The sequence below is a fragment of the Felis catus genome, chromosome B3 (genome assembly GCF_018350175.1).
Source record: "Felis catus isolate Fca126 chromosome B3, F.catus_Fca126_mat1.0, whole genome shotgun sequence".
Classification (NCBI taxonomy): domain Eukaryota; kingdom Metazoa; phylum Chordata; class Mammalia; order Carnivora; family Felidae; genus Felis; species Felis catus.
This window is the reverse complement of record NC_058373.1, coordinates 68,904,488-68,919,435: the sequence shown is the minus strand read 5'-3', so window position 1 is coordinate 68,919,435 and position 14,948 is coordinate 68,904,488. Positions and strand designations below refer to the sequence as shown.

Sequence of the window (14,948 nt, the reverse complement as noted above, 5' to 3'; positions counted from 1 at the left end):
CATAAATTTTTTTTCTTATTTCATGCAAATTCACACACACAATTTAAGCCCCCCTGGCTTTAGAGATATTCTCCTACAAAAAAAGACGGTTTGGAACACTGCACTGTTTACAACAGAATCCATTTCTCATGGTAATTGGTGAACACAATCCACAGCGTTCTGCATTGGCAGCATTGTTTCGGCATCCAGGGGATTATGATCCAAGCAGGCAGTTCAGTTACTTTTCCCATTTAGGTCTCAGCCATAGGTGGGTAACACAAGGCTTTCAGTGCAAATCTACTTGGATCAAAAACCATAGCAACGATTCTGAATGATGTAGAAAGCTTTTCTCAATAGCACGGGAGGGTGTGGATCTGTTTCTCCCCTCTTCACACACTAATACCGAAGGGATTTAAAGTGCTTTGGCAGTCTTCACTTAATTTTCTGGAGGAGACCTTGGGTATTCATGACACCCACGTCAGTAACCAATGGGACTCAAGCATCTGTTGGGTAGAGGGCGAAGCTGGTAGGAGGTCATTTGCTGGGAAATAAGATTCAGTCCCAAGCTCTCTGTGGTAAAACTCTTTGCTGGTGTTTAATAATTTCCTGAAAACTTCAAGTATTGAAAAGGGAGTGGGGGTAGGGAGGACTGGATGGCCACAGAGTAGAAACTATCAGATAAAGGGAAGGAGCTTATGTACCTTACAAACTGGCTGAATAAGGCTGTCGTGTTCCGGATGATCCGAGCAGCCTGGGACTCCTCGCACTGGCATCTCTGCAGTGTTAGCCCGTCATCCATGTGGCCTTCCTGATGGAGTATGACCTACCCGCAGAGCAAAAGAACCAGGGCCGTTTATACGTGACTCCATAGCTCGACAGTCAACTTTTCTTGCAGTATTTATTTACCTCATCCCTTGTATTCCTTCCCCCCCAACCAGGTTCCTCTGGGTCCATTTGAAAATGGGACATTAACAAAGTTATTTTGCCCATACTCCCTATTACTGACCTATGAATCATTCCTGAGACACAGTGCTTTGAGGAAAATAAAATTTTATGTGCTACTATGGTATGAGTTACAGTAAATTCCTTAGGACGGCCAATTTGAAAAGGTGAAAACATATTTTATAATAGATTTTTCTCTTGAAATCAACACAAAAACTTACCCTTGGAAATGGGAAAAGTCACTTTGTTCAGAGTCTTTTTGTCCAGAGATAAATTGAGGAAGAATAACAAGTTAGACAGAAAACTCTACTGGGTTAACATCCTCTACTGGGATCAGGCTCAGATTCCCCTCCTGAAGGATAGCTACAGTTGACTGTACAAATGGGGATGCAGCTCAAGGTCGTAGTTTGCTTCTCATGGAGGGTAAGGAGGGGGTTTGAAAGCATCGGCTCTGGTATTAGTTGATGTGAGTTCCAGTCCTACTCTGCTACTTCCCAGCTGTGTGACCTTAAGCAAGTCACTTAACTTCTCTTTGCTTCAACTTCACCATCAAATGGACTTACAGGGTTGTTTTGACGACTAAATGATTTACTTGCAAATCATGTAGCATGTTTCCTAGAATCTAAGAGGTACTCAATGAATACTTGTTATAAAGGGGAGTGTATTACTGATTTCAAATCAGTTATCTAAAAGCTAAATATACATATTGACCACCAGTGACATCAGGATACAATTCTGGGGCAGGACTAGCAGCTTTGAAGATGGAAGTCAGTGGCATTTTCCCTTGAAAGGATCAAGTGTATGCAGATATTAACTGGGGTGGTTTGAGTCTGAGTCAAGCAGAGTTAAATCCTAATTCAACTTCCTGACATGGTTTCCTCTTGATATAAGTGAAGGGAGACCATTTGTAGGTCCTGGGGTGTGGGGTGGGGTCAATTAAATAGAACATGTAGCTCTATAAAATATCTTTAGTAAAAGCATTTTGGTCTCATTTTTATTATTTTCTTAAGTTTATTTATTTATTTTGAGAGAGAAAGAGAGAGCAGGAGAGGTGGGGAGGGGCAGAGAGAGAGAGGGACAGAAGAGAATCCCAAACAGGCTCTGTACCATCAGCACTGAGTCCAACATGGGGCTCAAATTCACGAACCATGAGATCATGACCTGTGAGCCAAAATCAAGAGTCGGACACTTAACCAACTCAGCCACCCTGGCATCCCTGTCTTTCTCACTGTTAGCTCAAAGCAACTTCTTTTCCTTTCCATGTGAAAATCTCTTATTATTTGTTCTTCTGAAATTGTGTCCTACCTAATAGAATGAATTCACATAGGAAGTAGAATACTGGCTTACAAAAGTTTATGTTCAGTTTTGACACAAGACTTAGCACCTCATCTAGCTTAAGTGTTAGCAAAGGATACCCTTAGTATTGGATTCACCAACTGTTTCAGAACTACCCTGTCAGAGCTTCCCAGCAACTGTTTAAGCATTTCGATTCGGCAATATATTGTCACTAGGTTTACTCTGGCCTCAGTCCCAGTATTCGGGTCTCTAAAGACCAAAATCCTTAGATTTTGCTTGTTCAGATACCACATCCGAACCGGCCAGCCAAACAAGAAAGTAATGAGAAATAGGGGGGATGCAGCTGTTAGAACACTGTTACTATGTGCCCTTTTGATCACCGCAGCCCATTTTCTCCCGGAGGAATCCCATGACCCAAGAACAGACAGCAGAAGCCCAAGATGGGAATGGGAAGGAGGTGGCTTCCTTTAAGGTGAGTTGCCATTCTCTAGGTTTTTTTTTTTTTTTTACTGTCTCTGTTTCCCACTGGTTTTTCTAGGTTCCCGATTTGTTTTATGACATACTTAACACAGATTTGAATATCCTTTGTATTTTTAGAAAGAAATGTAACCTGCTCTTCACAAAATAGAGCAGGGCAGCCCTGCCTGAGGCCGAACATTAGGACATCATTTTAGAGAGTTTCTGAAGGGACCTCCCAAATTCATATGCACACTGCAGCAGTTCAATAAATATACACACTATGGTCCTGGAAGAGAAAGGCAAGGAGAGGCATGATAAGTCACCAACTCAAGGTGGGATCTCTCCTGGTTGGCAGGGTCCTTTGAGTATGTCTCCTCCCATCCAGAGCTATTGCCAAGATCCACAAATTCCACCCTCTTTAAATGCCATCATTTCCTTAGTAGGAGTGAAAAATTGTGGAGACTCTAGATAATATTATTGTACTCTACAGAGGATTTAATTTTCTTCTGATAGGCTGGTAGCATAGATAGGTTTTTGGCATCTATCTTCAAGGTGCCCTTCTTCCAAGGGTAGTTTCATACTCCTGAGGTGGAGCCCTTTTGGGGTTTAACTGAAAGCCTACTGTATTTTCAAGGGCTGGTGCAATCTGAGGGATCCTGAACCCCAACCTTGGCGTCCCTAGTCCTGTCATTCTGTTGACATCTCTGCTGTTACCTTGTCCATCATAGCTGCAGACTTCTATTACTGTCCTGGCTTCACAGCCCATCCATGGTCAGCTTTAGGGGAAACTGCACATAGAATTTCAGGTTCATGTTTCTAGAGTTCCCTCCATTCTAGAACATTGGCCTCTTAAGTCCCAGAGACCCTGGCTGACCTCCTGTCTCATCTGTCTTCTCCAGCCCAATGAGGCCAACACAAGCCCCCACCTCCTTGGTGCCACAACTCAGAAAATATGCTGAGGAGCAAGTAGAGACAAAGGTGTGGCTCACTTGGCATAGCCACATTCCATCTGAGACCTTTAGCACTCATGCCCCGGATGCCCTGGTTGCTGAAGCCTTCAAATGGTTTTGTTGTTGTTGTTGGGTTATACAACCTAGTCAGTATAACCTACTCAGTGTGGCTGTTTTTTTTTTTTTTTTTTTAATTTTCTCTCTCTTCTTCATAATTTTAGTTTCACATTTCTGGATATCTTCTTGGTATGTTTTACTTTACACCAAAGTAAGTTATTGCCTTAAGCTTTGCTTCCAACCTCCCCTCTTACAACAACCTGCATTCTGGGAAGCTTTGCATTACCTGCACTTTTGGCTGATAAACCCAAGCTACAGTGGACAATGGCTCCTAGAACCCCATTCTAGGGTTCCTTGACTACCCAAACAGGTGTCTGGTAAGAGTTTTTTCCAAGAAAACTCATGCCCTTGGCATCTATTCTCTGGTTCCTATCGAAAGAAAACTGTTACAACAACTTTTTGGGACAAAGATGTGGTGAGTATCCAAGCCAGTTTCCCAATGCAGCCGGCTGTGATGGGCCACTCCAATCTGAGTGCTCTCTGTGGATACACTATCAGTGCACATGATCTCTTCTTTCTGCATGTTGGTTCCTGTGGGCTTGTTATCATGCAATCTGCATTTTCTCTGTAGCAATTCTATTTAGTCTGTATATCATGAAAATCACACAGAAACTCAATTATCCACTTAAATGAAGAGAGCAATGGTGTGAGTAATCCCCAAACAGCATATCACCAAGAGTTACTTAGTTCAGGTTTTTTAGAGAGCATTGAACAAACTCTCCCCCTTCATCACAGATTTGCCACATGTTTAACTTTTTTTTCCCCTTGCACTGAATATGGGGTCAAAATAACCAATTAGGAAGTACAATCTGTCACAGAATAACTCTTCAGAATAGCAAAAACAGTGTGAAGTAAACAAACATCATGTTCGCCTGATTCTCCTGATCGCTGCTCTTGCCTACTTGCTTCCAGTTCAGTGGAAAGTAATTCTGGACAGCCTTCGTGAGCCTCACCTTTCTTTTCAGAGGTCCAAGGCGGGAGGTCTTGGCATCTTGTGCTTTGTAGGTCACCCACAGACCACTGGCTATATGCTGGACAAAGCAGACGGAATCTCCATATTTGATTTCTGGAACTCCCATGCCTTCTATATCCCGCTTGTGACTAGAATCCAATTTCTCCTTGATTTCCTATTTCACAAAAAATGAAACAAAGGCATGTCTGATTAAATAGAAATGCAATATATGAAACACATCACCTATGCAGAATTTGTCAGCCAGGGAACCCATTACCAAGATCATCATGATGTGCCTGTCCAAGCCAGGATTTCGGAAAGGCTTGCTTCCCTTAGCTGCTGTTAACTGTAAAGTCAACGGATTCCAAGTTTCAGCCACTTTAGTAATTACTTAAATCCATGGGGAAAGGAGGCAGCTGGTAGGGTCTCTCTTTGGTTTTGATTTTATAGAATTCTCCACTATATTTTCTACTTTTCTTATCCTGACTTAGACACCTTAATAGTAATCAACACTTTACAGGCCAATTAACTTATTTTCAGCAAGTTGTATCCTCTGTAGTTTCAATAGTCACCTGATATAAATTCCCAAAGTCAGGGCTTTAAATGTATCTGTTAAAAACATATAAAAGTCTTCTCTTTTTAAAAAAAAAATTTTTTTAACGTTTATTTATTTTTGAGACAGAGAGAGACAGAGCATGAACGGGGGAGGGTCAGAGAGAGGGAGACACAGAATCTGAAACAGGCTCCAGGCTCTGAGCTGTCAGCACAGAGCCCAACGCGGGGCTTGAACTCACGGACCACGAGATCATGACCTGAGCCGAAGTCGGCTGCTTAACCGACTGAGCCACCCAGGTGCCCCTATAAAAGTCTTTTCTAAAGATCAGCAGAGAAAGCAGATTCATGGAGTAGGTAGCGGCTACTATGCTGTCCTTGTAATGCTGTCATCAATATTATCCGTCTCTTATGGCCTCCTCAGTAGTGTGTTGCCATCAATGGGTTTCATTCTTCAATTACCTCTATTTCACTACAGCCTTTTCTCCAGTATGGAAAAAGGAGTTGCTGCACATCAGTTATCTGTCTGGTGACAAGCTGAGGTGCCTGTCAAAGACGGAGTCAGGAAGCAGACCTGGGGTGCATGGTAACTCTGTCCCCTCCTCATTAATCAGGCCTCTTGATGGTTCTACCCGACTTCTATTTCTCCTCTACATCTTGCGTTAAATTGCTCATTTGTAAAAGCCATTAGCTAGACAGCATTTTGAATTTTTTTACAAAATAAAAAATGCAGCATGACGTTCCCTCTGCTTGTGACAATTTTACTCTTTCTTAACGAAGGGACAAATAGCACACAAGTACAGAGCTCTTACCAAGTGCAAAGCAGTGTTCTAAGTTCTTTACATGTATGAATTCTTGCCAACAGCTTTGGATGGAGCTACAAATACTATCCCAGTTTTTCAGAGGAAAAAACGAAGATACAGAGAGATGAATAATTTTCCCAAGGTCACTCAAGAATTAGTCAAAGAGCCAAGATTTTTTTTTTTTTAATGTTTTATTTATTTTTGAGAGACAGAGACAGGGCATGAGCAGTGGAAGAGCAGAAAGAGAGGGAGACACAGAATCCGAAACAGGCTCCAGGCTCTGAGCCTTCAGCACAGAGCCCAACGTGGAGCCTGAACTAATGAACTGTGAGACCATGACCTGAGCCAAAGTCAGATGCTTAACCAACTGAGCCACTCAGGTACCCTGAAAAGAGCCAAGATTTAACCCACGAGGTTCAGTTCCAGAGGCTCCGTTCTTCCCCACTGTTCTAAACTCCTACTCATCCTTCAACATCCTGTTCAGATGCCACCTTCTCTGTGAGGGTCAAGTAGTTTCTCCTGCTGTATTTCCCCCAGCACAGTCTCATTCCTTTACTGAGCACTTAAGCCCATCACAGTGTAAATATGCTTGTTTAAATGACACTTTACTTTTGCCAGGCTACAAAACAATCAAGGGTATGGCCAGATTTCAATTACTTTTGGATTCCCAATACAGAGAATCCAGCACCCATCAATTAATTAATATACGTTAAAGAAATGTATACATATATATATATACACACACACATACACACACACATACGTATATATATTGCTAAGTCATGTTTCGTTCAAATATATTTTTTCATTTTGGTCTGATTTCTCTTCCTTCAAACCTTCCTAACAGCAAAATTAATTATTTTGTATACTTTTACAGGATCATCTTGAGCAATGTTAATACTTTACAAGGAAACTCTTATTTTAAAGGTGCGTTGAAACTCTGGCTGGATTTTTAAATATGACATTTCTCAAAATGAATATTTCTAAAGGAACTTATCTTTGATTTTATAACAAAAGACAATGGGAAAACAAAATCTGATATATTAAGACTTCTTTATGGGCAGGGGGTCAAGAATTCATTTATTTTACAAAACAATGGATACTTGATTTTCATTCCAGAAATATTCCTAATTCTGATGCAAAGTTCTCCTCTCTAGTCTGTTCCCTAAAGCATAGATAATTCGGCAAAATAAAATAATATACACTACAACTGTTAAATATGAGTAATTATGCTGACTGCCAAGAGCTCACAGTTAAAATAGTGCATGTTCCCAAACTATCAATGACTATGGTCACTTCATTCATTTTCTCACTTTTTGTTTATTTAAATATGACTTTGTCAAAAGAAGAGCAATACTGGGATCTATTTTTTCTAGAGCCTGAAATCAATGGATCGTTACTATTTATAGAATAGGGTACCTCTCTGCATCTTTGGTTTTACTAAACAGCATCTACTTCCAGGGTTCTATGGTGGTCACTGTAGTGGCCACTGCTAAATTAGAAGAAAAACAGGAGAAACAACAAGAAAAACTAAGACATGGAGACAAGCCAACAATAAAGAAAACCTAGGGGCACCTGGGTGGCTCAGCTGGTTGAGCGTCTGACTTCAGCTCAGGTCATGATCTCATGGTTTGTGAGTTCGAGCCCTGCGTCGGGCTCTGTGCTGACAGCTCAGAGCCCGGAGCCTGCTTCTGAATCTGTCTCCTTCTCTCTCTGCCCCTCTGCACTTGTGCTCTGTCTCTCTGTCTCTCAAAAATAAATAAATGTAAAAGCCAACCTAAGCCAAACATAAATGCCACCGAGGATATAATAAAGAAAGGAGAGTGATCCATGATAGAGACGCCTGAGTCAGCTGAGAGCAGGTTCGCGATCTTCTGATGTGAGCATGCGCCAATGTTCCCCCTCTGTTTTCACTGGAATATGGCCCCATATGCACTTAATCTACTGCTGCAAATGGACTCTTCCTAAATGACAGGGCTAATCCAATTACTCCTTTGCATTAATTCCCTAATTCCTATAAGATACAATTTTCATTTCTAAAGTTCAAATATACCATATACTTTAATCAAATTGGACTATGTTCCTTTGATACATTAAGATTCCCTTCCCCTGGGTCTTTACGGACATTACACTTTCTGCTTGGCAAACCCGTTTCATCTCTGCATCTTTACATCTCATCCATCGAGCCTTTCCCAGATCCACCTTTGCATTTTCTCTGACCTCATGGCACTTTTTCTCCCCTGTCAAGGCTCTTTACAATATTCTGTGAATCCTTTGCTGGCATGCTTCCTGTCCCCTACCAGACTGAAAACTCTCCAAGGGCAAGACTTGGATTTGCTTGTCTTTGTATTCCATACTATGCTGTGCTTAAAATAGGTTGCAAATAATTTCCTTTTGTTTTATTGGTCTGTGGACATCAATTTCCTGATCTCCATCAACCTTCCTGGTGTTAGATGATGAGCTGATTCTAAGAAGGAATAGGTTACTTGGCTTAAGAGGTGTTGATGGATCATCATCTTCTCCTGTCTCCACTGAGAACTTCTTAATGAAATGGTCATGACCAAGTCACAAGTGTTGAATAAATACCTGGTTTAAATGATTAAGTTGCTGCTCTCCAGAATCATTTAAGATTGCTAGAAGGACAAAGAAGGGAATTGCAACTAGGGTTTGTCTAGCACCTACTTAGAGCAAAGTATTTTGCTAAGTACCCTACAATGGCAATGCCATCATGTGAATTTACCAAGGATCTACACAGTGATCCCTATTTTCCATGACTCTTTAAAAACATTTTCTCTAAACCTTTCAGCAGTCCTTTGGTTTTCCTTTTTCCTACTCTATAGATGATAAAACTGAAGCTTACAGAATTTGAGCAATTCGGTCAAAGTCCTATAGCTAGTAAGTAATAGAAAAGAATCTAAAATCAAGTATACTTCCAAAGCCGATTTTTCATTTGCACATAAGTTTTTGAATGGTTACCATTAGCACAGCTAAGTATTAATTGTATTACTGTTTCAGTTGTTTAAAGGTAATTATAATGAAAAGGTTGAAAGGTTGAAAATGTATGCATTTATTTTGTGAAAAAGTGGCTCTGGGCTCATATACAACTTAGAAGTCATACATACAAACCAATAATGATAGCAAGAGGATATGGTCTATAGTGAAGGTGCAGTTGGAGTTTTGGAGAGAGAACAATCCATTCTGCCTGAGAGTTAGGGATGAATTTATGTAAGAATTACACTTGAGGTGAGCTTGGCTAGGAGTGAGAAGCGAGAAAGAAAATAAGGGGACTGAATTCTAATAAGATGGGTATAGTGTGGCAAGGAGTGTGGCTGAAGTTCTGGAAGGGACTTGAACAACAAGGACTCTGAACGTTGTTATCATAGGTACATGTTTCTCAAACTCACAAAATTAACAGACTTTCTCTAGGAAAAGAGGACTTTGGACAAGCTCTAATTCTTACACCAGGAGCCAAAGGGAACATTAGTTGGGAAAAGCTAGTGTTGGCAATGGAAAGCCACTGAGAATTTTAAGTGGGGGGATAACACAGGGTTGCATCTTAGAATAACTGTTCCAGCAGCAGTGTGAATTATAGATTGAAAAGAAACAAGGCTAGAGACAGGTGATTTTTAAGCTATGACATCAGTATTTAGTATATCTGGAACAGAGAAGGTCCTAATTCATGTTTTTTAATTAGAGTGAAATTTGTTATTTGACATAAACTGCCTGTGTCCACAGACAACAAGAAAGTACCTTTCCAACAGACTGTAATCACCCAAAAATGTTTCAGAGGAAAAGCAAATGTGGGAAGAGGAGACCCATCCATGGATACTGGGGTATATCATCAAAAAAGTCCTGGCTAGCCTGGCTCCTTCCTAGGCGTCTCTGGAGAAACTTTGAGAAACAGCCTTTGGGTTCACTTGTCCACAAACAGAGTCCTTTTCTCAATTTCTAATCTAAAATATGAGGTCTTAGAATGGCTTTAAAGAAATCACACACTTTCAGACACTGCTTGGAACCTGGCTGGGTGGGAGGACTTCACTCCCACTTTACAGTGTGCTGGGTGGGGGTGGGGGGCGGACCAGACTCCTCTGCTGCATTAGGGAAGGTGCGTTTTTCCTGGGGGCTCTTCCCTCTTTCTCTTTTTTTTTTTTAAATTTTTTTTCAACGTTTATTTATTTTTGGGACAGAGAGAGACAGAGCATGAACGGGGGAGGGGCAGAGAGAGAGGGAGACACAGAATCGGAAACAGGCTCCAGGCTCTGAGCCATCAGCCCAGAGCCTGACGCGGGGCTCAAACTCCCAGACTGCGAGATCGTGACCTGGCTGAAGTCGGACGCTTAACCGACTGCGCCACCCAGGCTCCCCTCTGTCTTTCTCCTTTAATTCCTACACCACCACCAGGAGGTAGGCAATACTACCGCCATTTCATGGATAAGGAGACACTCCCAGGCCACTTTCCTTGTCTCAATGAATCCGCACAACAACTGTTTGAACCACACTTCCTCACCCCCATTTTCTAGACAAAAGACATTAAGGATGAACAGCAAACGGGAGAGCCAGGATTCACACTCCGGTTTTTCACACCCACTGTCTTCCTTGACTGCTTCTCTACTTGGTCCACTTTGAACAATAAAGACTTGAGGAATCATTGGTTTAAATTTTAAAAATACACGTGTAGTTTATTTGAAATGAAATACAACTGTTGTCTCTAGATATTTGAATCTTAAGGTAGATGTTTTCTCCTAGCCCTTTTCTCTCTTTCCCCTACTGGTAACTCAGTGAGGAAGCAGAGCAAGCAAAGGGGCTGGAATAAACAGAGTCAATGTTTTCCTAAGGGATGTGCCATGAGCCCAGCTGCCATCTTGATTCACACCGCCAAGGTTAAAGGGCACATGAGGCTAGTCTACAGAGATGCTTTCCATACACATCAGAGAGAACAGTGTACAGTTTTTTAAAGACAGGGATTTTTTAGAGCCTGGGTGACTCAGTCAGTTAAGCATCCGACTTTGGCTCAGGTCATCATCTCCCGGTTCGTGGGCTCTGTGCTGACAGCTCAGAGCCTGGAGCCTGCTTTGGATTCTGTGTTTCCCTCTCTCTCTGCCCCTCCCCTGCTTGTGCTCTGTTTTTCTCTCTCAAAAATAAACAAACATTAAAAAATTAAAAGAAAAATAAAAGACAGGGAAGTTTGGCCAAGAACACAGTGCTTAGTAGATATTTGATCATTGCTGACTAAATTGAATTTAGTGTTTAATACACTGAGGAAAAATTTCCTCCAGTCGGGAACAATTGTAGTTTTGTTTCCTTATGCAATAAAATAGGCAAACTGAGATTCTATCTTGACCATTCAAGACTTACAGTACAATCATTAAAAATAACTCTAAAATAAATGGCTACATGTGATAGGGCTTGCTTTAACATTACTAATTCCTTCTTCCCCAAGAGGAATAAAGTGTTGTAAACTGATGTGCAGACATGACAGCTAAATAGACAGTATTGCTATGCCAGAGAAAATATTAAATCACATTATCTGACAATCCTTGGGGAATGGCTTTGCAATGTCAAGACAATGGGGAAATGATGTGAAATCAAGTTCACAGAAATTTGACTTAGATGCTCCAAATAATGAATCTGTCTGCTTGAATGTTTATAGGGAGAGTATTCTGATCCAAAATGATTACACAGTGATGGCAGGATAATTCTATGAAGATGAGGAGGGATAAAATGAAATGGATTTTAGCCTATCTTAGCGTGTGACCACATTCATGTATGCCTTCAGGAAGCCATCTCCACACTTACCACATGCTACACACTGTGCCAGGTGCTGGGGTGCAAAAAGGGGGGCATATGTGGTCCCTGTCATCTAGGGGCTCCCGGTCCAGGGACTGATGGCTGTTACAGAAGCATGAACAGGGCCCTACTGGAGGACAATGGAAGAGCCCTCCTTCTGTAAAAGGCATCCGACACTGGTCTGGAAGCGTGAGGAGTTCATGAGCGGGGGTGTGTAGGAGGGGTAGAAGGCATTCTAGGTCCAGGTTTAGCAGTGAGAAAAAGTAACATGTTCAAGGACTGGTAAATATTTAGTATGCCAGCGCTCAAGGCAACTGTGAGCCAAGTGATGCAGATAAGATGGAAGGGCAGGCAGGGATTGGATCTTAACCCTTTATGACAGACCTCAAATAAGGGGCAACCAGAGTAAGACTGTGTTGAAGACCACACAGAGAGCAGATGGGAGTCAAGGCCAGATCCCGGGGACCTGGAAGCCATTCTCCATCTTACACCACTTCCACATTAAAGAAGTAAGTTGTTGGGGCGCCTGGGTGGCTCAGTCGGTTACGCGTCCGACTTCGGCTCAGGTCATGATCTCGGGGTCCGCGGGTTCAAGCCCCGTGTCGGGTTCTGTGCTGACAGCTCAGAGCCTGGAGCCTGTTTCAGATTCTGTGTCTCCCTCTTTCTCTGACCCTCCCCTGTTCATGCTCTGTCTCTCTCTGTCTCAAAAATAAATAAATGTTAAGAAAAAAATAAATGTTAAAAAAAAAAAAGTAAGTTGTGATGCTGCAGTTCAGGGGCAACAACACATCCCCGACCTCCAGGTTGATTTGGATCACGCTGCTGAAGGAAAGGGAGAGAAACTGACCGAGATCACATGCTGATCATTATTCTCCATGCCTCAAAGAGCTTGCTCGAAGGCCTCGGTTTGATTTCATCTGAGCCAATGACTGCAGCAGGTGTTAGTTTTGAGCACCTTGAAGGCTCAGTCACACCCCTGTCCTATCCATGTGTACAAGATTCACAGGGTATCTGCCACTTCCTCCTAAGGGCAGCCTGCTAAGGATTTTAACATGCACCTGCAGCTGTTCCATGGTCCCCAATTTAGGAGTCATAGCTGTCACAGGCTAATGAAACCAGACAGGAACACAGGGTGGGAAGCCCATCAGTGCCAAATGACTCACAGCTCAGCTAACCCAGTGCTTCCCTGAACACATGAGCCCAGAGTGTCCCTCCTGGGAATCTCTTTTTCTGTTTCCTAGATTCTCCAACATACAGAGGGGATCAGATGATTACCCTCTTAATCCTATTCACAAAGGCACAGAGGACACAGAATCTCCACCCCTCAGCCTTCCCACTTAGTTCCCCCAACCCCTGTGCCACCACCCAGGTCCTGAAATGGTATCTGAGACTACTGTCTGCCATCTGCTCCATCACATAGCACCTATAGCAGGCAAGAGCTGGCAAGATGGCTCAATGGCTCTCACACCATTCAGAAACAGAGCCAAAAGTCTCTTTCTGCGGGGAGCCTCACTACTCCCCAGTGAGGGCAAGCACACTGGAGCGTGCATTTAAGGGAGAAGAGCCTGCACCAAGCAAGGTAAAACCACGTTTACTAGGGAGGAAGTGACCCTCCAGAGCAATCAAGGCATTTCTAGTGTTCTTCTCCCAAGAGTTCTTTACATTGTGTATGGCAGAGCCATGCGTGCTCCATACATTCCTGCTTATGGTGTAGCTTCACATTCTAAGATGCCAGATGCTCTGCCCACACAATGTCCTCAGGAAGCCCCGATCTCCTGGAGGAGCACAGCTGTATCTTGGCCTGCCACGGAGCCTAGGTCATTTTAATTTCAGCTCCTTCCACGTCAAAATGAACATAGCTGGGCCGAATACTGCTGCACTGGGAGTTATTTAAAACCTTTAACATAGTGACTCCACTGAAATGTAACAACGTTGCCAAGGGCATAGGACAATGTGACTCATGGGTGACTTTTACATCCAGCTCTGCTAGGCCGGCTGTCCCCATGGTACGTCGATGACTTTCAGCCATAAGCTGCTTGCCTCCATGTGCAGAGAAATGGAGGGACTTGGGGAGATAAGAAATGGGCCTTTTGAGGATAAATGTGCTCACAGGCCAGAAGGGGTGCCAAGTGGAAGGAGTGTTATGAGGAGTCTCTATGGTGCTCTGAGTTTTTCTGGCTCTCCCCAGAGACCATGGAAAGCACCAAGCCATCCTACACAAGGCTGAGCCAAGAAAGGAATGGAATGCAAGAGTCCCCTTGGAACAGGATTCTGCCAGCTGCCTGGAAGGCCACCTGAATGTCTGCTATAGTAAGAAAAGCCCCTTCTGAAACAGAAACAGTAAAGACCTCAGTGTCACGGATCCATCCAGCTCAGACTATCTAGAATGGGCTGAGGGGATCACGGTAGAGCACTCAAGGAGAGAAAAAGCCAAGCTGGCATTCTTAGAAAGGCATTTACTTGGTCATCCGCTATAATGAATCATTTTTCCCCCAGATTTTTTTTTAACTTCCCACATCTGCTGTTGCCCCCTACACCCCATGTCCAAGTTGTGTCTTAGGGAAGAATATGATCTTGCTTGTCTCTGTTCTTCGGACTTTTTTTGTTGCTTTGTTTCACTGAGTTTTTAGCAAGTTACACCGCCATAAACAACTTCCTGGAGCCCAAAATGTTTTGCTACATAGATATATGTTTATATTTAAAATCTTTCTTTTGCTGGCAACCCTAAAAAACTTAAATAAAGGTAACATAAAGGAGATATGGTCAGAAAACCAGAATGAAGTCAAGGAGCCAACACAACATTTAAGGAGAAGCAGATGGAAGGTGATATCTGAGAAACATTTAGGGTAAGAAGTTTATATATTTTAATGTTTGAAATAAAGGTGTGGAAATAGCCTAACTCTGATATATGGCCATTTGGGGAGAAAAACCTATATGCCAAAGAGATTCTCTGCCTATAAAGACTCTGGGACCATAAAAAAGAAGGAAAAAACGAGTCTGAGCCCCCTGCTTCAAAGAAGGGCAATGGTGGAAGACTGTCTTCTTTGATTCATTGAGAAGTTGAGCTGCCCATGGAAAATTCATCTGTCAGCTTCACACCGAGTCCTACAT

At 42.5% G+C, this 14,948-nt stretch overlaps 1 protein-coding gene across 1 annotated transcript in view; it reads right to left on the bottom strand.

The window, feature by feature from the left end:
* The window catches only part of RYR3 (ryanodine receptor 3), a 455,720-nt gene that overhangs the window by 263,877 nt on the left and 176,895 nt on the right, over nucleotides 1-14,948 (bottom strand). Inside the window, exons 12-13 of the mRNA XM_045059588.1 lie at nucleotides 4,697-4,870; nucleotides 681-802 (exon numbers count right to left, since the gene is read on the bottom strand). Coding sequence (XP_044915523.1) covers nucleotides 681-802; nucleotides 4,697-4,870 — 296 coding nt within the window. The remainder of the gene's footprint in view (nucleotides 1-680; nucleotides 803-4,696; nucleotides 4,871-14,948) is intronic.